At 39.4% G+C, this 24,315-nt stretch overlaps 1 protein-coding gene across 2 annotated transcripts in view; it reads right to left on the bottom strand.

The window, feature by feature from the left end:
• Nucleotides 1-24,315, bottom strand: part of SLC8A3 (solute carrier family 8 member A3) — a 220,630-nt gene that overhangs the window by 154,826 nt on the left and 41,489 nt on the right. For both annotated transcript variants that reach the window (XM_081329600.1, XM_081329599.1), the window contains exon 2: nt 14,811-16,633. In XM_081329600.1, coding sequence (XP_081185726.1) covers nt 14,811-16,576 — 1,766 coding nt within the window. In that variant the 5' untranslated portion in view covers nt 16,577-16,633. The remainder of the gene's footprint in view (nt 1-14,810; nt 16,634-24,315) is intronic.

Genomic DNA, 24,315 nt, shown 5'->3' with positions numbered 1-24,315 from the left:
GGCCGGCTTGTTCGAATAAGTGCGTCTTCAGGTCGTGTCGGAAGGAGCGAAGGTCGGGCGCCATCCAGAGCTCGACCGGCAACCGATTCCATAAATCCGGGGCGCCCACAGAGAAGGACCTCCCCCTGGGGGCCACCAGACATGCAGACGTGCATGTTAATTGCTGGCTATGTGCTGGAATTTAGATACTTTCTCTCCTTGTGGACTATAACCAATTTAATAACACTGGAGGAGTCTCTTGAAATAATTAATCATTCTGTATGGAAAAGACAAATGGCAACACGTTGTTTTTTTAGATTACTGAGAAAATGACTTACTGATTTAACTATATTGAACTTCTACCAAAAAGACTTGTATATATTATCAACTTGAAAAGACTTTATATCTTTATTCTGTTCCTTCTGCATTCTGCACACAATTCTTGGCTTTCTACATTAAAAGCTTAGAAACCTCTTTTCCCCCCCTCTACTCTGTGAGTTTGTATATCAACACTATTTCTCCTGTCAGCTGCTTAGTTTTGCTTTTGGAACTCCATATCTGAACTTGAAAAGAGAACCCTGTATTTTTGCCTTCTTTTCTGCTGCCAGCAACTGGTTATAAGAGAGGATATTTGCAAAAAATGCTTCTAAGAAGAAATTGAAGGAATTAAAATGTGACTCGGAAGAACTGAGAAGATATTTAAAATATACAGATTAGAATGGATGAGACGGACACAAGGATAGACCTTCTTAACCAAAAGTTACTGGTATTGGATTTGAAACAGAAGGAGGTTTTTTGTGCCACAGAGGAATTCCTGACCAGACCCACAACTTAAATGATGTAATTGAAACAGATGTAATTTGAAACAGAAAGTAGACTTCTCTAAAGAAATAGACAAGATTTACAGACTAAATTCAGCATATGCAGCCGGAAGACAACTGCCAAGAGATGTTATGATCCAATTTGTAAGAAAATCTATTAAACAGCAAGTAATTCAGAAACATTACCGCCAGAGATTTAACATTTATGGGAAAGAGGTGCAAATATTCTGAGAAATTACAATTACAATATTAAAGAAACGTAAAGAATATTTTTTTCCTGACAGATCTCCTGAAAAAAAAAATTCCCTTTCCCTGAGATAAGCTGGAAAAGGTTACCTTTAGAAATCAGACTATCTACATGCTAAATATAATAACAGAAGGTTAACAGAGGGATTTGAAGATTAGTGTAATGTTTAGCTCAACCTGTTGACTGCTTTTCTTCTTTCTGTATGTATGTACATGTATGTACGTATATATATATATAAGGGGAGGAGAATTTACTGCTTTTTCTTTTTTTCAGCACCCAGCCAGGGTGGATCTTACATTTAAATGTTAAATTTAACTGACCACTGTTTCTTCTTTTGTGTACACTATTTTTTTCCTTTTTGTTGTTGTTAGGGTTGAATGTACGCTTTTGTTTTGTTTTGTTTCATTTTGCTTGTTTATTCTATTGTTTTGTATTTTATTCTTTCTATATATATAAACAAATGGGCTAAAATAAATAAATGAATTGTAATAAACACAAATCCAAATTTCTTCATTTAGAAAAAAGAAATAAAATTCAAAGATAAAACAAAGGAAACCTCTGATTTAGTATTAATAGGTGTTGAATGTGCTGCATATACATATACTAGAGTTGAATATGAATAAGCAAAGAAGTATGGCTGCTAAAAAGGCAAGTGTAATTTTAGGCTGCATTAAAATAAATAGTTTCCAAATCACAGGAAATAATAGGTCCTCTTTATTTTACATTGGGCAGACCCCATACTGAATATTGTATTCCCTTCTAACCATTGTACATTAAAAAGGATGTAAAAAAAACTGGAACTGTTCTGACAGTCCAAATGCAGTTTCATCCCTTAGGATGGAACTAAATATTACAGGAGAAACTGAACAGTTTCAGAAAATGCTTACTCAGATTTTGAATATGGGAGGAAGTGATTGTTTTGATATAAGCGGACAAGCTCAAAGTACAATGGTAGCCATTTATTTTTAAAGTTCTTTTCCCTCTCCATTTGAAGTAACAAAACTACTAGGCTACACTTTGGGATTTTATCTTCCCAATCCAGAAGTAGTTTTTCTGATTTGCCTGAGTCAAATGCACAGTCCAAGATCTTTGGGAATGGATGAATGCATTCAAAAATACAGTACTTAAATATTCAGGTTTTTTTCATCATTTCATCCTTACCATCAGTTTCTCTGCAATATATTTAAAACAATATATTAAAAACTCTTCAGTGTGTTACAGTGATAAACTGAGGTCCCAGCACATGGCATTTTGTCAGCGCTCTCAATTGCTTCCATCCATTTTTTTTCTTTTTTGGGAAAGAAAGGAAATGAGGTGTTAAACCAATCTCTAAGGCAAAAAAGATGCACCCTGAACTTAATCCTCACACTTTGACCAGAGGGCAAGGGAGGCAGATGGAACAAAACATCACTCTTTAGTATTTGAATATTCACTTTAAGTTTTTTTAAAAGATAACAATATAACAGCAAAACGTCTATGTTATTTTTAACAGAGGCAGAAGATACTTTTTTAAAAAAAAGTAGAGGTCTAAACATGATATCTCCTTCTTTCCTCCCTCCCTCCCTCCCTCTTTTTGAACATTTTGCTTGTTTATTCTATTGTTTTGTATTTTATTCTTTCTATATATATAAACAAATGGGCTAAAATAAATAAATGAATTGTAATAAACACAAATCCAAATTTCTTCATTTAGAAAAAAGAAATAAAATTCAAAGATAAAACAAAGGAAACCTCTGATTTAGTATTAATAGGTGTTGAATGTGCTGCATATACATATACTAGAGTTGAATATGAATAAGCAAAGAAGTATGGCTGCTAAAAAGGCAAGTGTAATTTTAGGCTGCATTAAAATAAATAGTTTCCAAATCACAGGAAATAATAGGTCCTCTTTATTTTACATTGGGCAGACCCCATACTGAATATTGTATTCCCTTCTAACCATTGTACATTAAAAAGGATGTAAAAAAAAACTGGAACAGACTTGGAGACAGCAAAGATAACCAAGGGACTGTAAATCAGGAATTAAAAAGAAAGACTGAAGTACTGGGACATATTTAGCCTTGAAAGAAGATTATTGAGGGGCATATAATATGATTCTTTGAGTGATTCCAGGGATGTCTTAGAGAAGAACACCATACTTTGTTCTTTATTATCCCAGACAAATAGTTGCTATAGGAAGGCAGATTCTAACAGAATGATAGAACATTTTTTTAATACCAGCAGTTTTATCATGGAACCAGTTTCTAAGAATGATGGTGAACATGTTCACTGAATATGTTCATGCTGAGAGTCAACATCTATCTATGGGGGTCTTAATTTGGACTCCAGCACTGAGCAGCAACTAGATTTGATGTCCCATTAGTTCCCTATAATTCTATGGTATGTGAATTAATTGAGACCAGCTCCATTTTAAATATTAGACTGGTTCTTATTCATGGTGCAATCCAGCACAAAATGTGCAGGGATTTTGGGCAGTGGAAGAGGAGGGGAGAAGTATAATTCCAAAAGAGCATTTGTTCAGTTCAAAATTCAAGTAAGATATCAAACCTTAGAAGAAGGGGAAGGGGAAGGGGAAGGGGAAGGGGAAGGGGAAGGGGAAGGGGAAGGGGAAGAAGAAGAAGAAGAAGAAGAAGAAGAAGAAGAAGAAGAAGAAGAAGAAGAAGAAGAAGAAGAAGAAGAAGAAGAAGGAGGAGGAGGAGGAGGAGGAGGAGGAGGAGGAGGAGGAGGAGGAGGAGGAGGAGGAGGAGGAGGAGGAGGAGGAGGAGGAGGAGGAGGAGGAGGAGAAGGAGGAGGAGAAGAAGAAGAAGAAGAAGAAGAAGAAGAAGAAGAAGAAGAAGAAGAAGAAGAAGAAGAAGAAGAAGAAGAAGAAGAAGAAGAAGAAGAAGAAGAAGAAGAAGAAGAAGAATCCATGCAGTAGGGTCATCCTTCTTGAGAAAGAGGATGGTTGTGCCAGCCTTGAAATCTGTGTGTGCCCCATCCTCAATAATTTACTGCTGGCCAATCACTCTCCAATCTTTCCTTTTTAGGGAAGATTGCTGAGAAAGTGGTTGTGTTGCAACTGTAGAAGACCCTGGAAAAAATGGATTGTCTGCAGGTAGAATACTGAGACAGCATTGACTGCACTAATGGATGAATTTGATGGTGTAATGGTATGCAGAAATTATCTTAGAGGAAGAACTTCAAATTAGATAATCATCATATAAAAGATATCTCCATCCATAGAAGGAGGGAGTATGGTAAGTGTTTTAGAAGGGACCGTCCCTAGTTTTCCACAAAGTAGAAGGTAAGGAAGGGAGAAACACCTTCAGACTTGCAAGATTCTGTTAATTTAACTGTACAATACAGATAGAGCTGGTATTCACAGTTGTGGTCTATATCTAGACTATTCCTAATGGTTAAAGGTGGAGCCACAATGGCTCCACCTGTTGATTTCTCAGTGGCTTTTGAAACCACAGCCTATGGGGTTTGGGCACTGTTCATCTACATTTCTACTTCATCCAACTTAATATATGAGATTTTATTTTCTTCTGACCACATCCTGGTGAGAGTGGGAGGCTAGAGCTAACGGCAGACAGCATTCTGCTTTAACTTATGTTCCACAGAGCAGTCATTTTGTAGATGGGTAAATCTTTCTATACAGCCATTTGGCAAATTGAGCAAGATCTCAAGATTTTAAATGCATCCACTACTCCAAAAGGTCCTTGATCTCTGCTATAAAGTATTCTACTGGGAAGTTCAACATAGCCTTTTGAATTATTTAATCTTAGCAGATTTATGCACTTTAAGAAATGAGCATCTCATATATGCATGTTGATATTTCAATACGATTAGGGAAACTCTTTCTCTACATCCTCCTAACCCCACCCTCATACAAGCAGAGAAATAATGTGTGAGCATGTATATTAATTACAAAAGTCTGACTGAAAGGAAGAGAGATTTCAAAAAGCTCTTTATTCCTTTGCTCTCCCAAAATCTGCAGCAATATCTAATTGAGATGATTACGATTAGGTTATACAACTGCAATTTAAGAATCACTGTCATGAAATCCTTCTATTCAGTTGACACAAGGCCTTAATGACTATTTCTTCTGCAGATCAAAATGAATGGAAGGATTCATAAGGATAAACATGGGCTGCCAAGTTCTTCCGATCAAAAATAGAAGTTGCCTGAAGATTTGATAAAACTAGTGGCCAGCAACACCACTTGCAGAAGCAAAATTAGACCTACTATACACTCTCTTTCCAAAGCAAGACTCAGAGGTGTGGAGAACTTTTCAACTGAGGAGGGAAAACCTTCTAACCCTAAGATTACAAAGCAAAATTAAACTTTCCTGCCATAAAAAGAAGTCAGGGAAAATACTTTTGGCCACACTTCTAAAATACTTGAAGGGAGCACACCATTACATATTGCTAAGGTACACCAGATAGAAAGGTTCTTTCATATCACAATGAACTGAAACTGCACCAACCACAAACCAATTGTTTAGTCTGCATCAAAAATGGCATGTTAGGGCTTGCTCTCTTTATGATTATGCAAATTCATGTCCTCCCTGTGAGAATTAATTTCATAGACTTCCCGCCAAGGTCTTTTAATGCTTAGAATGCTCCTCACATATTCTCTGCTGACATATTTCATTCAAGTCACAGATTGTTTGGCAGTTGTCTTGAATTGAAGATACCACAGATCCATCTATGCACTATTCTCCTTCATTCCATGTACTTTTCATCAGCCCCCATCATTAAGGCTATATAACAGGTCACAGAGCAGATCAGCATGTCTCTACCTTTTAGCAACTGTCAGGGTATCTAATTTCAGTAGACTGAGTTTACAATTCTGAAAATAACTCCTAATTTCCTTGCAAGCCATCCACTGTATGGTCCAACCCTATGCAATCTATATAAGTGCAGCAATTAACAGTCTAGACCTAGGGTTCAAGTCACCCTCAATTCACTTTGGTTCTATCACTATCTTTCAAATTAGCCTACCTCAGAAATTTTTTATGAGGATAAAATTGATACGAGAGAATTATGAATGCCATTTAAAGCTCTGGGAGGAAAAGCAGGAATATAATTAACTGGTACATGAATAAAATTAAATCAGGTCATAGAAACAGAAATCTTAAGAGATGATCTAGTCCAGGGGTCTTCAAACTTGGCCCTTTTATGACTTGTGGACTTCAACTCCCAGAATTCCTCAGCCAGCCATGCTCGCTGAGGAATTCTGGGAGTTGAAGTCCACAAGTCATAAAAGGGCCAAGTTTGAAGATCCTGATCTAGTCTAACCCCACTGGTCAGTGCAGGAATCTCTGAAGGCTGACCAACCAGCCTGTTTGAAGATCTGTTGCAAAAAAAAAAAAAGAATTCAACACTTACAAGTCGCATTTCTCTCTTCCACTTATTGCAGCCAATTAATGCTCATAGATCTATGCAGCAAATATGCAGTGAAAATCAAATGAAGGAAATAGGTAATTTTTACAGATATTACTGCCTAAGAAAAGAAGAAAGCATATCAGATTTACAACTTTTGGAACATATCCAGCTTGGAGAATGTCAAGCCAAATACTTAATAATAAAACTTCCACCTTGATATTCTACAGCTTTTCCAGTATAAAAACATTACAAGATAGAAATATGCGACTCCTACTAAAATATCAGTGTTTTTTTCACATATCCCATGTAAAAATTATCCACTCATTTAAATATAGGGAATGTATTAATTTAACTATTTGTCTTCAAATTATCATAATTTCACATTTGAAACAGTTTTAATAAAAATAGTGGTTTATGCAACTACCTTAAAAATGACATCTCTTTTACTTATTAGCAATGATGATGGCCAGCTGTTCTGTCTGGACTGTAGTTATCATGACCTCTGATTGGTGGTCATTTCTTTATCCTACTTCTTTATCCCTCCCACCTGAATTAGGAAAACAAGCACCAGTTGCTTTCCTTTCCATGGATATTTGTGGGCATTTGGTTTCAATTGGCCAACCTTTTGAATGAGTCCTCCTACTCTGGCATCCCTCATATTCAGTGGCGTAGCGTGGGTTGTCAGCACCCGGGGCAATTTGCGCCCCCTAACCCGGTGACGTCATGGCACCGCCGAAAAGACGCGCCCCGCAGCGGCGTAGACTTTCCAAGAAGAGTCGCGCGCATGCGGGATGCTTCCGGGTCCCTCTCGAGGGCGGCTGGGCGGGGCTCCGACCTGCAAGAGCCGCTGCATTCAAGCTCGCACGTGAGCCCCGCTAAATAAAGCCACGCATGCGCACGAAGCTAGGCCAGCCGGCCGGCGGGTCCGTCTTCGCTCGGCCAAGCCTGCTGGGGCGCCTGCGGGGCGCTTGCGGTTGGCCTGAGCCTGGGCAGAGAGTTGGGCGCTTCTATTTATTTTATTCAGTTTATGTGGCCGCCCATCTCACCTGCCGGACTCGTTTCGCTTTGCAAGAAAGAGCAGCTCGAGAGCGGAGCCAAGCCGACTCTGTGCAGCCCTTGGGGCTCCCTGAGCAGCTCAGTGCGAGCGTGCCCCCCCCAGATGTTGCGCCCGGTGCGGCCCGCCCCCCCCTGCACCCCCCACGCTACGCCACTGCTCATATTTGACCCCTGTTGCCTTCAGCAAGCCAAATGATGAGATGTAGAAAACAGATAGACAGAAACACCAGTTCTAATATTATGTCAATTGGGTTAGAAGGGAATATGCAGAACTCTAATCAAGTCCTCTTCTTTTTAATTTGTGTTTATTTTTTTTTTGCATAAACCAAAAGACAAATCTAAAAAAAAAGAAAGAAAAAGGTGCAAGAAAATAAAAAGAAAGAAAACTAAGGTTTTACCATCTTACACTACAGACCCGGTGCACAATCTGAAAGTACCATCTACATTTATGACTCTTGCTCAAGGAGCAGGTAGCAGTCATAACTAGGAGCGCCTTTGCACAGCTTCATGTTGTGTACCAGTTGTACCTTTCTGGGACCACAGTGTTCTACTCATAGTCACCTATGCCACAGTCACCTCCATAGTGGATAACTGTAATGCCCTCTACGTAGGGCTACTCTTGAAGAGTATGTGGACATTTCAACTGATGCAGAATGTAGCTGCATGGACAGTTAAATGTGTCTCTAGGATGGCACATTACGCCTCTGTTCCAAGAGCTACATTGGCTCTCAGTTTGATTCTAAGTACAATTCAAGATGCTATTTTGACCTTTAAAGCCCTATATGGCATGTGTCTAGGTTCTTTGAGTGACCTCCTCTTCCTGATCACATCTACCTGTCCATCATATCCAGAAGGAGGCATACGTTGCGGATCCCATCTGCTGAAAAGCTTCATCTGAAGGAACCTGGATACCATGCCCTTTCTGCTGTAGCTTATCATCCCCCCACCCGAGTGAGATTAGCTCCATCCCCATTAACCTTTCAGAAGGATCTGAAAACATGGTTCTTCCAGGAACCTTGAGGATGCCAAGTGGACGCCTGCATAATGAGTGCATTGTGTTTATATGTATATTTTCATTTATATTTACTTTTTAAAAGGATTTAAATCGTTGTGATATTGTTGAGGCTATTGGTTTTATGCCACTAGTGTCATATTTAGTGAGATGGGCAGCTAAATAAATAAATTAAACAAACAAAAAAATAAATAAATACACCATCAAAGCTGACACCAGCCAGAGCATAGAAAAACTCAAAGAAGTAGTGCAAGATCAGAAGATGTGGGGAGACCTGGCCCTTAGAATTGCCCACTGAATGGATATCATCATTATCACCATCATCATCATCACCATCTAAAAAAATAAATATGCCCAGACAATATCAGTGGAACCAATCCCAATATTAGAATTGACAGATTTAGAATTATAGGAGAATGCTATAGCACACCACTGACTTTTCTGGTTCCCCCTATGAATTTGTTCCTGTTGTTAGCTGCGAAGTCATGTCCGACCCATCGCGACCCTATGGACAACGTTCCTCCAGGCCTTCCTGTCCTCTACTATCTTCTGGAGTCCATTTAAGCTCACACCTACTGCTTCAGTGACTCCATCCAGCCACCTCATTCTCTGTCGTCCCCTTCTTCTCTTGCCCTCAACCTTTCCCAGCATTAGGCTCTTCTCCAGTGAGTCCTTCCTTCTCATTAGGTGGCCAAAGTATTTGAGTTTAAACTTCAGGATCTGGCCTTCTAAAGAGCAGTCAGGGTTGATCACCTCTAGGACTGACCGGTTTGATCGCCTTGCAGTCCAAGGGACTCCTGCAGTCCAAGGAGTCTTCTCCAGCACCATAGCTCAAAGGCCTCAATTCTTTGGCGCTCAGCCTTTCTTATGGTCCAACTTTCACTGCCATACATTGCAACTGGGAAGACCATAGCCTTGACTATACGCACTTTTCTTGACAGGGTGATGTCTCTGCTTTTTAGTGTGCTGTCTAGATTTGCCATGGCTTGCCTCCCGAGGAGCAAGCGTCTTTTAATTTCTTGACTACAGTCCCCATCTGCAGTGTTCTTGGAGCCCAGGAAAATAAAATCTGACACTACCTCCATTTCTTCCCCATCCATTTGCCAGGAACTGAGAGGGCCGGATGCCATGATCTTGGTTTTCTTAAGGTCAAAGGAGTGCCGAAAAGTGATTTTCGAAGTAATCACTTTCCACTTCCTTCTTCCACACGTCAACCCTAATCCATTCTTAATCTTCATTCTAATTTTTTACTTGCATCAATTGTTATCACTCTCAGCTTCCCAGTAAATCAAGGGCCTGATCTGGCTGGCTGATGGAAGAAAATTGTTAGAGACAGAGGTGTCAGCTATCTAAGCTGGACTTTAGTCTACAGCTCTGAATATATAGCAAGTATTAAGAAATAATAATCGACTTCATGCAAAAGATTAGTGATGGTCATTTCATTCACTGGGCTAATTGCCAACTTGTCTCCAAGTTTAATACTGAAGACTGGTTCTTAATATTAAACTTTAATACTACTCTTGTAATGGAACCATGAATTTTATTAACAAAACCAAGGACATACTGCATACTTACTTTGAAAGCTAATGTTATAAAATTACTAGAGCTACCATATTACCTTACTATGTAACCAAATGCACTCAACCAATAAAATCAATAAAATAAGCCCTATATAAGCAAGGAAAAGTTGAGATCCAACTAGTTACATCTATATCATCAACCCTGCAACCATCTGAGCAGTCTTCCTGCACAATTTGCACAAATTTTAAAGTGCATACAAAGCCTACACAGGTATAACAGATCTGCTTTTATAAATGTACACTTTTAAGAAGGATGGTAGGGCCAGGAACTGGAGTATACTTCCACTTTCCCCTTAAACAATTTTCACTGTTTAAGAAGCATATCTGTATGAAGGTACAGATGTGAACACAATAGCAAAATCCTCAGTGAGATCAATGCATCCAAGCAGACATAAAACACTGAAGCTGAGGGAAATGGCGAAGACAAGACTTGGCTTGGCATGCCAAATGGGTTGCCATAACTCTGTTATTTTCCTACTCTCAGTTTTGGGGTATCATTTACTCACTGACACGTCTTAAGAAATCCCTTTTCGTCTTCTAGGAAAGCATTCTGGCAGTTTCTTGAGCATTGCAAGACTTTTGGGGTGAGATCTAGGATGCAGTACAAGAATGAGTAACCTGTGAGTAAGGGCAGGTTCAGGTAAAAAATAAATATACAGAGGTGGTGAAAGATGTCAAGGATTCAGGTGAGGTCTATTTGTAAAGGAGATGAAGGAAAAGAAAGAGGAAATAACCCGAATAGATCCACTCCAGGTTTCTTTTCCCGTATCAGTTATTAAGATTTTTTAAAAACCCAGGTTAAAAAGGTTAATTTAATTTAATTTAATTTATTAATATTTCTATACCGCCCTTCTCCCGAAGGACTCAGGGCGGTGTACAAGGGGCAAGAATAAAACACAGAAATTTACAAAAAATAAAAGATAAATTAAATACATGCCCGATTAAAAATACAGTTAATACATGGTAAAAAAAACCCAATAAAAATAGTAAAAAACCCCACCAATCCCCCCTCAGGCCAGGCCGGCTTGCTCGAACAAGTATGTTTTCAGATCGCGGCGAAAGGAGCGAAGATCGGGCGCCATCCGGAGCTCAACCGGTAACTGGTTCCATAGCTCCGGGGCGCCCACAGAGAAGGATCTCCCCCTGGGGATATATGTGCTCCAAAGTCCCTTGAATTTTAAAAATATGCACTAAAATAAATGAAACTTACTTGATAGATTTTAAAGGATTGCAACTGCACATACCAGCCAGTGTTGCACTACTAAGTATTAAAAGAACCAGCTCTTAGAACATTAGATGATTAAAAACAAAAACAAACAAAACCCTTCCAAAGACTATGGGCTTGATTTTGCTGCCGTTCCTATTAAAGCCTTGAGAACACAAACGTGAATTACTCTTGTGCTGAGTCTCAGTGGCAGCAAAGGGGGATTGAAATTGCTGTTGGAAACTCAAGTAAAAAAGGACAACAGGGGAAAAAAAAAACAACTTCCAGTGGGTAAAATATTTGAGTGAAGGTCTGAAGTACATATTAATGGGAGGCAGGCTCATGAGAAAGAAGGCTTTAGGGTACCTAATATATATATAGAAGGGACGCAGTGGCTCAGTGGGTTAGGACACTGAGCTTGTCGATCAGAAGGTCGGCAGTTTGGCGGATCAAATCCCGAGTGCTGCATAACAGAGTGAGCGCCTGTTACTTGTCCCAGCTTCTGCCCACCTAGCAGTTCGAAAGCACGTAAAAATGCAAGTAGAAAAATAGGGACCACTCCGGTGGGAAGGTAACAACGTTCCGTGCGCCTTTGGCGTCTAGTCATGCCGGCCACATGACCACGGAGACGTCCTCGGACAAACGCTGGCTCTTCGGCTTTGAAACGGAGATGAGCACCGGCCCTTAGAGTCGGAAACGACTAGCACGCATGTGCGGGGGAACCTTTACCTTTACCTTTAATATATATATATATATATATATATATATGGATACTAAATAATAACTATACCTGCCTGCCATAGATAGGAGGCTCAAGGGTCATCAGCAGAATTTAGATAGTGGGAATTTTTCCAGGCTCCTAACCTGTAAGAAGATTGATGAAATGATGGCTGCCAGTCTATGATCACAGCTGATCCAATTACCATTTGAAAATGGTCTTCTCACTGGTGGCACCCCAAATTTAGAACACCCTTAGCTGACACCAATGCGCTGCCTTTTCCAGTGGCAAACTGAAATCTCTTTCTATGCACAGAGCTTTTGAAGTATTTTTTGAATCCCTCTGTGTGTTTACAATTCAGTTTGTTTTATTGTATTTAATTTTTCTGACCTAAAGCTTTAGGATGAATATGTGGTACACATATTCCCAAAATACTTATAGAATCAAAGAGAGAATTTACAGAGGTGAAGCTGAAAACATGCAAAAGAACTGCAGATTGTCAGCTCTGTAGGGAGAAGCAAGTGAACATGGAATGTACATTACCTGCATGATTAAGCAGTAATTTGTAAACATTAGATTACCAATGAAATCACAATGTGTTTCAAGAAAATCACCTTGACCAGCTATATGCCCACAGTGCATTTTTCCAGCCCAAATGTAGGTGAGGAAACTTTGACCATACTAGAGTTACAGAAGCAATAAGTAAGAACTGTGGCAGGATCAGCTTCCTTCAAAATTTTGCTTCAGATTTTTTTTCTGGTATTCCTCCCAGGGAATTATATTTTAAAGAATCAAAAATTGTTTTATCTCTTTCAGTATTTTAATGAATTTTCCCCCCTCCTGTTGCCACTTATAGGTTAAGAAAATGCGTCCACTGCAATCATCTCTGGTCAATGGCTTGTGAAGAACTGGTGCTTATATAACATATCCCCAAGGAGGCCAAAATCTATTCCCTGATAAATCTTTTGTAGAACTTGGGATGTGAAAGTACTAACATGATACACCTTGTGGATGTTCATTGTGAGTATGTGGGTGTGCACAAAAAAATCCACCATCTCTTAGCTCAGCATAATGGTTTAAAGGACTTCTATTCAGGTTTGCTTGAACACAACTAAGAAACCTCAGCTCAGCCAAGAACCTAACTACATTCAAACAGAAGCTCTCTTACTTTTTGATCATATATGAAATACCAAGGGTGGACAGCAGCTTAGAGTCCAGACCTTCAGACCCACACCTTATGTCCAGGTACCTTTAAATCCTCTTGTGAACGAGCTGAACATCAGTAGAAGCTTAATCAATATGGGAAAGAGTAATGAATCATTATGTGAAAACCACTTGCAAGCAGAACTCCTTGGTCTGAATAATCTGGTGTTTCTGTGACAAACCAGTGACTATTTGACACATCTGATGTAGCACAACATGCAGAATCTCCCCCTGAAGGAACAAAAAATTAGGGTCGGGTAGTTTAGGTAATTAACCATGAAAATGCAGTGAGCATGTGTGATGTAATTTGCTATGATGTCAGTGGGCAGGCACAGATTTTTTAAAATGCCACGTTATTGTTTCTATAGTGCTTAAGACCTGTGCTTACCAGAGCGTAGGAAGTGCATTTGCTTACCAGAGCATAGGAAATCAAGTCACAATGTTAATCAGTTTAGCTCGGTGTGGTCATTCCACGGTAACTGGCACAAGTTCTCTGAGATTAAAGGCAGATATAATGTCCTACTTTACTAGTGATGCCTTTATCATGTAAAATCACTGAAGTATCTGCTTTTTCCTGAGCAAGGTGAGGACAGGATGCTAATTTGCATGCATTCCATAACAGTATCTCACAGAGACGTCAACTAGAATAGACTGTAGAGATATACGGAAGAAAGCATGTCCATGGAATGTACTGTTGTGTTGTTTTTAGACTATTATTAAGGCTTTCCTGAAAGAGATGATTACATTGGAGGCATATTAATTCTTTCCTCTTCAACATTTAAATAAAAAATCCTTTGAATCAAAAGAAAGTGGCAATAGAATAGGAGCATGTGACAAAATTCTGTCAAGTGAATGTTTGTAATTAATGTCCAAGCAGACTTCACTAATGGAGGAATTTGTTAACAGGATCTGCTATGTCAGACATTAATATAGTAATACAGTATACTGTATCATTATTTAGTAATATAGAATCCCATTATAATAAAAAACTAATTTACTATATGAAAATTATTTGAGTCCATTTTTGAAAACTGATTGAAAGTTTGTTCTCTAAGTAATCAACAGTATGGAACTATTACTGTTTTTTCTTAAAAAAAGAAATTATTGATTTGGTTCATGAAAAGAATAGCTAATTGAGAGCAGCCTTCCCCAACCAGATGCCCTCTGGATGTGTTGGATTTTAAATTTCCTAATTCCCAGTCAGTATGATTCATAGGAAAAGAAATCTAGCATATCTGGAAGGCAACAAATTGGGGAATCCTAGATTAGTTTGGTAATGTAAGGTTTTGATGGCCAAGGATAATTCAATCCATTAATTACATGGAGCTAACTTGATCAAGATTCTATTGGCTTAGGTTCTGAAGTGTTTTAGTATTGAATCTTAACAGATTCTTTAAAATACATATTAGGCAACTGTTAAGCTATTTAGGCCATCAATTAATTCATCTCTTAGAAAGAAAAGGAACTAGATCCTGCTACAAGGTTCTTATGTAGAGGAGGTAAGTATGGAAACTAGAGGAGATGAGAGGACAGTCCACGTTGCCCATGTTTACCTGCGATGGATGAAAATTGTAGGGTTAAATATAAATGACTATTAAAATAATGAAAATTGGTTACTTACACAGTTTCATCATTCTTGAATTCCAGTTCTCCATAACTGTCTTCAAAATCCTCTCCTCCTCCTTTTGCTGTTCCTTCAACTGTTCTAAAGGGGACTATGACTGTACCCCGGGCACCGGATGTTCTAAGAACTTTCACTTCCATCACCCCAATGCTCTCACTGATATGTATCACATCACACTCGAAAGTGAAGATGCCCGCATGGTCGTCATCTAAGATAGTCACAGTAGCCACACAAGGCGAGATCAGTATGGCCTTGGGATATGGCAGTTTGTTGATTTCAGGAGGTTCCTCTGCATCAATCACCCGTAGGTTGCTAAGACGCACAAAAAAGTGTTCATCCTCTTCAAAGATATCATCATCAATGATCCCTATGGAGAACTCTTTCTGGGTCTCCCCAGACTTCAAAACAACTGTCCCCTCTGTAAATTCATAGTCAGCCCCAGCATTAGCAGAGCCATCTTCTGTTTTGTAATCCACATATATGGTCTTGGAAACATCACCTCCTTTCCGGACAACAGTTAGGAGGACAGCACCACAGTTCTCAAGACATTGATAGGAACAAGGATCAAAATAAATTTTGGAGATGAATTCTTCTGGCTCCTCTGGCCGTACTTCATGCAAGCTAGTACTCCTCTTGGCTTGCTCAGCTGCATGCTTTTTGAGAATATTTCCTGCTCCAGTCATCATCCTGGTAGCCTGAATCCGATAGAATGCTCTGCTTTTTTGCTGGTGGGATAAAGCATAGTAGTTGGCCATTTCTACCAGCTGATCTAAGTCTTTTTCTGGGTGCTTTTGTTTCAGGTCCTTGAGGATCCGGATCATCTCTTTGCGAGACTCATCCACCTCTTTTCCCTCCATAGGCACTAGGTTTCCATCTAAAAAATGGGAGTTCATCATCTTACCATCCATTTCAATCCCTTTGGGGTGATCCCCTTCTGTTTCAATGATAATACCCCTGTGTTTGTCAGTACGGTACTTTTTGTGCATATATTTATAGAGAAACAGCCTTCTGTCTGCAATCCAAGCCAGGATGACACAAACAGGGAAGAAAAACAGAGTGAGCAAGCCTTCCCATACCTGAACCACACCTGGAGAGAAGACCGCAAGGATCATGTATAACCAGATATAGGCAAAGATGCTCCATGCAGCTGTAACAAAGAAAACTCTCAAATGTTTTATCTTCCTCGTCTCCCCATCAGGAATGACATAGACACAGATGGCTATGATGATAAACATATTGAAAGCTGCACTCCCAACAATGGTAGAAGGGCCCAGCTCACCAGCAATGAATCCATGTCCACATACCTCTATCAGTGACAAAAGGATCTCAGGGGCAGAGGAACCAAGAGCCATGAGGGTCAAATTGGAAACAGTTTCATTCCATATTCGGATGGTGGTCGTGATGGCTTCTCCATTGGGTTTCCTAACTGTAATCTCTTTTTCCTGTGATGTAATGACCTCTATGGAGGCCATGAAACGGTCAGCAATGATAGAAACTCCAAGAAACATATATATGAGTGCCACAAAATAAACAATAACTCTGGCAATTTTGTCCCCCAAAGATGGGTTTTCTGGATACCATATTGGCAAGATAACACCCTCTTTGCACTCAGAAGAACCTGAGCATGTGGTGTTATGTCCTATGCTTGGTGAATCTGTCCCTGTGCCAGCATCTACTTGTAGACCATGTAAAAACAGGATAAAAGTAAAGAGCCCAAACCGGAGGAAGGCTGAGGTGACAGGTTGTAACTTTAACCGCGCCATACATAAGGCTTAACATCCACAGCACAGGTGTAAAGGTCTTCTGTTCAGGTTAAGAATCTGAAACAAAGAGATTAAAACCATGAGAGTGAAATAAAAGGAAGCACTAACATTCCATATATTTATATGTTCTGTTATTCACAACTACAGGTAGTCATTGACTTACAACAGTTCATTTAGTGACCGTTCAAAGTTACAACAGCGCTGAAAAAAAATGACTTAGGAACGTTTTACACACTTATGACTGTTGCAGCATCCCCATGGTCATGTGATCAAAATTCAGAAGCTTGGCACCTTTTGTGATCTTCTGACAAGCAAAGTCAATGGGGAAGCCAGATTCACTTGACTACTGCAGTGATTCACCTAACAAGAAAGGTCATAAATGGGGCAAAACTCATTTAACAATTATCTTGTTTAGCAACAAAAATGTTAGGCTGAATTGTGGTCATAAGTCAAGGACTACCTGTAGTTTTGTTAGCTTTTGTACGGTAATCATATTTGGTTCATTTTACATGGAGCATGCAAAATTGAATTATTTGCTTATCAGCCAAATAGGGGGAAATGCTCTGTTCTGAGCACAGAATAACTAACATTGTTATTAAGCTTAGACATGGTCAGTATCCTGACAGCAACAGAATTATTATCAAAGAATCACACCAGACATTCCAGTTTTGCCCTGAAGCAAGATAACATGATAAATTGGCACTTGTTTATGGTATAAGCCAGACATGCCAAACACAAGGCCCGGGGGCCAGATCCGGCCCACAAAGTGGTTTCATGCGGCCCGCAAAGCCATCCTGGAAACAGTGAGGGAACAGCCCCCACTACCTTGGCCCTGGCCCAGAGACCCTCCTTCTGCCAGAGACCCTCAGATCTGTCCCACTCCTGCCCAGGCCTCCATAAGCACCCTTGATGCGAACGATGTAGAGCTGGCCATGCCCACCCAGTAGGCCATACGCACTTTAGCCACGCCCACCCAGGCCACACCCACCCAGCCCCCTGAGGTCAACTGCAATGCTGATGCGGCCCTCAATGAAATTGAGTTTGACACCCCTGGTATAAGCCTATGAATGTTGATTAGAATAAAACCCTAGTAATTCCTAGTAAAGAGCTCCAAAATGTTGTGAAGCCAACCAACACTAACTTTAATTGATTGATTGCAACTCCATCACCAGGGACACTAGATTGAAAGATTCCCTTCTAAGACACTCAAATGAACTCAGTGCCCGAATACGAAGTTGAATCTGGGTTTCCCTGGTTCAGCTTTCCCTGGTCTAGATTTAGCATTTTAACCAGTTTTTGTTTTGTTTTGAACTGTGTTGTTTTGTACTACTTTGCAAGCTGTCAACCTTGCAAAGTAGTGCAGACATAGCTCTATCATTACTGTAAGGTTACGTTAACAGAGCCTTGAAGGTCTGAAAGTAGATGTTTCTCCCCTCACCTTTACAGTTCAAGAAACTAGGGATGGTCCTTTTGAGATATTAGTCATACACCTATTCTTCCTATGGGCTCAGCTGCCCTTTATCTGACTATTGCCTATTCTGCAGCTCTTCATTCTGTCTTCCAACTTTATTCCCACATACCATTGCAGTTGCTCTAACATCATTGAGACTACGGCATAAATATTTATAATAAACAAACAAACAAATAAAGCAAGCACAGGTCCAATGTTTCAAAAAGATGTTTATATAAGTTTTTCTCTCTTTTTCTTCTTTCCTTTTATATGTAATATTAGTATTGCTTGTAGTCATCTCATATGAGCTAGAGTGCGATAGACTTAATAGTTTATTGTTGTTAGCATATGGATGTTTATGATTGTTCTTTGTTTTTATACCTTGTACTTAGCTCTGGGAAGTCGGGGGAGAGGGGGGAATGGGGGGGAGGGATAGGGAGGGTTAGGTAGGGGTGGGTGGAGGGAGGGGGGGATTGTTAAAGATAAAATGTATTGTAAAACTTTTCAATAAAAAAAAGATGTTTATATTTTCTGGGAAGAACTGGGTCTCCACTTGATGACCAAATAAGACATAGATCTTATTTGAAAATCTAATAAGACATAGCTAATGCGGCTCAAGTCTACTCTCTTTTCTTTTTTTATGGAAAGGCATCATCAGAGAAGATTGGCAAAACAACAGTATAGCATATGGCCTCTAATATTGACAACCAGACAGTGAAGTAAAGCTCAGCAATAAAAATAAATCTGATTGGAAATAAACCCTAAAATCTGTATATCAAATAGTGTTTCGCTTGAATATGCTAATTTTAATCCCAGAATTGAAAAATGGTTTTCTAAAAAGGACATGAGATTTTACTAGAGTGATGTCCCTTGATATGAAATCCAGATATGCTGGACTACAAAATTTTTGGTTCACAATTCTGGGAGATGTAGTTCAATGCATCTAAATTGGGAAAAGCTGCTTTAGAAAATTTTGTAAAATGTAGGATAGCCATACAGTGTAACAATAACAACAAATGCTCAGTGTGCTTCAGGCACCTATTAAACCTAACTGCAACTAACTTTCAAGGCTAGAACACAAAATAGTGTCTAGCATTCAACATCCCTGACTAAAAAATGATTATACAGGGAGTCCTTGACTTACGTCTACAATTGAGCCCAAAATTTCTGATATTAAGTGAGTTTTGCCTTATCTTACGATCTTTCTTCCCACAATCATTAAGAGAATCACTGCAGTTGTTAAGTAACAAGCCTGTTAAGTGAATCTGGCTTTCCCATTGATTTTGCTTGTCAGAAGGTTGGAAAAGGTGATCAAATCACCCAGAGGCACTGCAACCGTCATAAATATGAGTCAGTTGCCAAGCATCTGAATTTTGATCACGTGACCAAGGGGATGCTGCAATGGTCGTAAGTGTGAAAATTGGTCATAAATCACTTTTCCCAGTGCCTTTGTACCTTCAAATGGTCACTAAATGAACTGTTGTAAGCTGAGGACTACCTGTAGTTGGCAAAGTTGAGGGAAGAAGTGAAGGACAACAGATAAAATGGAAGGACTGAGTCAAAGACTTATTTCAAGCAAGCAGTTGCCTGTGTAATTATCGGAAGTCAATGGCATCTAACTAACTCATGTCCAGTGGCTAAACAAGCTATTTTGACATTTGAGGCCAATTACCGGTACCTATAAGTTCTTCTTGCTGATAGTCTAAATGCAATATAAATAAATTAAATGTTATGGGTTGCCCTTTCATAATATTCCAAATGCCTTGCTCTGTTAATAATAGGGATGGACAGCTCCATTAACATTGCCAATATGGAGAAATACACCATTTTTAATTTTTGAGCCATCAGTACAGATAGCAAAATTAGCAAGGGTCATGTGGGGTGAGGCAGGAGACTAGAAAATATTTATGCTGCCTTGAAAACTCCTTCCTTCCCTCTCAGGAATTCAATCTCCCGTTTTGAGAAGCAGACTCAAAACACAAAACCTATTAATACTCACTATTGCCAAGGTCTATCTATCATTTTCTGAAGTCTGAATTTAAACAATCTATTTGCAAGCTCGACTGGTCAGGCATTCCTATTTGGGGTAATGTTCAGTAGCATTGTTAGAGGAACTTTAGGCACACAGAGCAAAATAGTTTACATGCACAAAATAGACTAGAAATACAGTATATCTAAAATCCAACCAAAATGTAACATAAAGTACATTGCAGGAATCATTTGAACATTATTAGTGTAAACAGGTATATCTAAAAGGGCAGTTTTCTCACTGGGTTGCATAAACCACTTCTTCCTAAATATCAGTGATTACTGATATTTAACATCAATAATAAAAAAATAAAAAAACTTCCAAATAAGACTATTTAATGACAACCAAAAGAAGAAGAAAGGAATAAATAATGATACAAATGAAAAGAAACAGGAGTGACAAAGTGAAGGAAACAGGAGATAACTTATTTTGTAGTATCTGAATCACAAATCGCTGTCAAGCAGTCTTGGGATAGTTGAAGACTGGAATGAAATAACAAATCTTCTAGGCATTACACTGATTGATTCAGACATGACAGATTCTTTATGCCTTCCTCTCTGAAAATCCGGTCATTTATTTCCTTTTTTAATTTAGATCGGACTTTCTAAAGATGAGATATTAAGACTACAAACAAGAATCTGGGGCAAAAACTCAAGCCCTCTTTTCAATTAGTCAAAATATATGAATGTTGCTGGAAGATTCAGTGACAAATACTTTTAAGAGAGGTAGCAGACATGTTTCTTTGCTCCCACAGTACGCAGTGACTAGAATTTCCAGTGCTGCAGCTAAGGCTGGAAGACAATGTTCTTTTGCAGAATATAAATATTTGAGCCCAGATCTGGTGAAGTGTGGCTCAAGATTAAGCTTTCAGCCAGCAGCAATTGTGGTGTAATATAGCTCATAATCCTTAGGGCAGGGGTCTGCAACCTTGACAACTTTAAGACTTGTGGACTTCAGCTCCCAGAATTCCTCAGCCAGCTGGCTGAGCAATTCTGGGAGCTGAAGTCCACAAGTCTTAAAGTTGTCAAGGTTGCAGACCCTTGCCTTAGGGACAAATAGCCTTTGACAAAGAAAGGACCAATAATTTTCAAATTCTGCAGGGAGAAATTTTAGGCCAATCTGTAACTGCAATCATATAAACATCAAAAATCTAAGGGCACACTAAAGACTAATGGATGGCACAGATTTCCACAAACAGGAGACTATCATTCCTTGATCCTCACAGAAAAGATTAAATATACGTGTGTGCATGCCATCACTATTTTTCTAAACAGTCACAAAATGACTGTTTATTTGTTTTCAATTACTGTCAGATCATGCAACACTGAAATAATCTCACAGGTTTTAACAGAATAATAATTCAGCTTCTTAATAATACAATATTGACCAACATGGTCATTCTTAAAGAGATTAGTAGAACTGTTAGGGAATGACTCTAATAGTTGGGTTGACCAGCCACCCCAATTTAGAAGCTTATTATCCAGGATGGCCGATCAGATACAATCAGGAAATTCACAACAATAGCCCTATATTCTTTTTCCCCCCAACAACAGTTATCTAAAGTTTGATATCTGTAATTAAGGAAATGCTAGTAGCCATCAGAAAAAAGTAGTTGATAGTCCTGATCTTTATGAATTTCTGTAATCCCTTTTTAAAATCCTGTAAAATCATAATCATATCTGATGGTAGTAAATTCCTATGTTAACCTATGTTAAAATGGCTCCTAGACAAACCAACTGCATCATGCCATACATTTTTGGAAACACTTGAGGTTTTCTACTTGCTTCCTGTTTAGATATTCCAAATAAAGATATAAACAGGTATTATAATAATTGGAAATGTTGCTTATCTAGAGAAATGCACAATCTTAGCTATATGTTTGACTTATGTGAGCCAACTGCCTGTACATTGCTGGCAGCAATTCCATCTCTTCTCAATATGTGTTTAAATTATGAAACCTAACAATCAAAAGAGGCCAGAAATCTCCAGCCTTTCGGGCTGATGAGTGCGTTTAGAATTTTGGAACATAAGGTGTTGCATAATATGAGTATATTTTGGAACATAATATGGGCACTCTCACAAAAAGACATCACCGCTTATAAGATATAGATTTATCTGAATGCTCGCTACCACATTTTCCAGCTTGCTCTCCACGGGATGCTCCTCATTCCTTCACTTGCAATTGAAACAAAACACTGGACATCAGCCATCTACCATGTTCATTTTCTAAGAAGGCTTACAGCTTCCATTAAAGCCCAGAAGCTTTTTCTTTAGGGGGGGGAGGGACAAAGAAGAGACTGGAGACTGGACTTCACAGCCTTTCAGCTTCTCATTTTTGCTTATGTAATATTTTTTTTAAAAAACCCAGTAAAAAACAGGAAAGTCAGGAAATTAGTGGCTGATAAAAGAGACCTCATGGACACGTTGTCATCCATGCATGCCATGTTTGAGATCCGAGGACTTAGGTATCAATTTTCTAAAATCAGCATATTTTGATCCTCTATTCTCAACCCGTCTGTCCTCAAAAATATCCTGTCAGAAAGCATAAGCTGCCCCCCACCTTCATAGCAGTGTTTATGGAGTATATATTGGAGTCGTGGCTAAGGGGGCATTTGCCCAGATTCGCCTGGTACACCAGTTGCGCCCCTTTCTGGACCAAGATGCCCTACGTACAGTCACCCACGCACTCGTTACCTCCCATATAGACTACTGCAATGCTCTCTACATGGGGCTGCCCTTGAAGACCACCCGGAGGCTTCAACTGGTGCAGAGTGCAGCTGCACGGGTAGTGATGGGAGCACCCCGATACTCCCATATTACACCCCTCCTGCGTGAGCTGCATTGGCTACCGGTTGCCCTCCGGGTGAGATTTAAGGTGCTGGTACTTACCTTTAAAGCCCTACATGGCTTAGGCCTGGGATACTTGCAGGACCATCCGCTGCCGGGAACGAATTCCCATCGCCCAGTACGCTCACACAGAGAAGGCCTCCTCAGGGTACCGTCAGCTAGATAATGTCGGCTTGTGACCCCCAGGGGAAGAGCCTTCTCTGTGGGAGCGCCAGCCCTGTGGAACCAGCTCCCCCCTAAGCTTCAGATGGCCCAAGATCTCCAGTCCTTTCGCCGCGGCCTCAAAACACTCCTTTTCCACCTGGCTGACCTGGACTGACAGGGATTTTAATTATGTTTACAATTTTAACTCTAATCTTTAATTTATTTCAATTTTTAATTTTAATTTACTGTACAGAGACCTTTAATTTTGTTGTTGTTAGCCACCCTGAGTCCTTCGGGAGATAGGGCGGGATATAAGTCCCATTAATAAATAAATAAATAAATAAATAAATAAATAAATAAATAAATAAATAAATAAATAAATAAATAAATATAAGTAAGGTTTCTGTTACTAAACACTCACGTGATACACATCTTTCTCTAAGTGATTCTCAAAGATACCAACTGTTCTTAATTTGCTAGGAAAGTTTCCATGGACCTGAGTAAAAAGTAAGAAGAATAAAACTGAATTACATAGAACTACCTACCTATGTCCCACTAGCACTTTTGGTATAAGGATTGCTTTTGATAAAAGCAGCCCCACTTCACTGTACATACTTTTAGCTGGAGTTCTCTGAGCTTAGGGAGATCAATGCTGAAGTAGAAACCATGTTTTGTGCAAATGTTTCACTTTGCATTCAGCAACAGTTCAGAAGTGGGATTTATGTATCCTGCATGAAATTTTAATTTGATGGAGTCTATTGATGATTGGCAGCTTCTTGATGCAGCCTTCTCCAACTTCATATCCTCTGATAGCTAGAATTCAACTCTTAATATTCCCAATCAGTCCATACAGTGGAAAATATCAGATGGGAAAAAACAGGCTTCTCTTATCAGTCTGCAGAGTCTACAAATCAGAGCTTTGAGTCTACTTTTAAAATGGACCCTAGACAGAATTACTAGCATAACAATTTGCTTACGGTTGGGGTTTTTTGCATTCCCAACATATGGTGAAATTAATTACTAGCTTCTGCTTCTTCAGTGAAAGATAGAAGCAGAAGGCCACCCTGTTTTCCAAGTCATTGTTCAACACAGAAGTGCATAATAAAAAGATTGGCTGTGTTTTCTGTACCCTATGCAGAGAATAGGTTTCTTCAGTAAAAAGCACATTGTGGATGTATTACCAACAGCTGTATTACCTAAGCCCTACATGGCTTAGGCCCGGGGTATTTGCGAGACCAACTGCTGCCATTGTCAACCTCCCATCGCCCG

This window comes from Vipera berus (genome assembly GCF_964194415.1).
Source record: "Vipera berus genome assembly, chromosome: 1".
In the NCBI taxonomy this organism is placed as follows: domain Eukaryota; kingdom Metazoa; phylum Chordata; class Lepidosauria; order Squamata; family Viperidae; genus Vipera; species Vipera berus.
The sequence above is the reverse complement of the archived record's forward strand: the minus strand, read 5'-3'. Positions and strand labels throughout refer to the sequence as shown.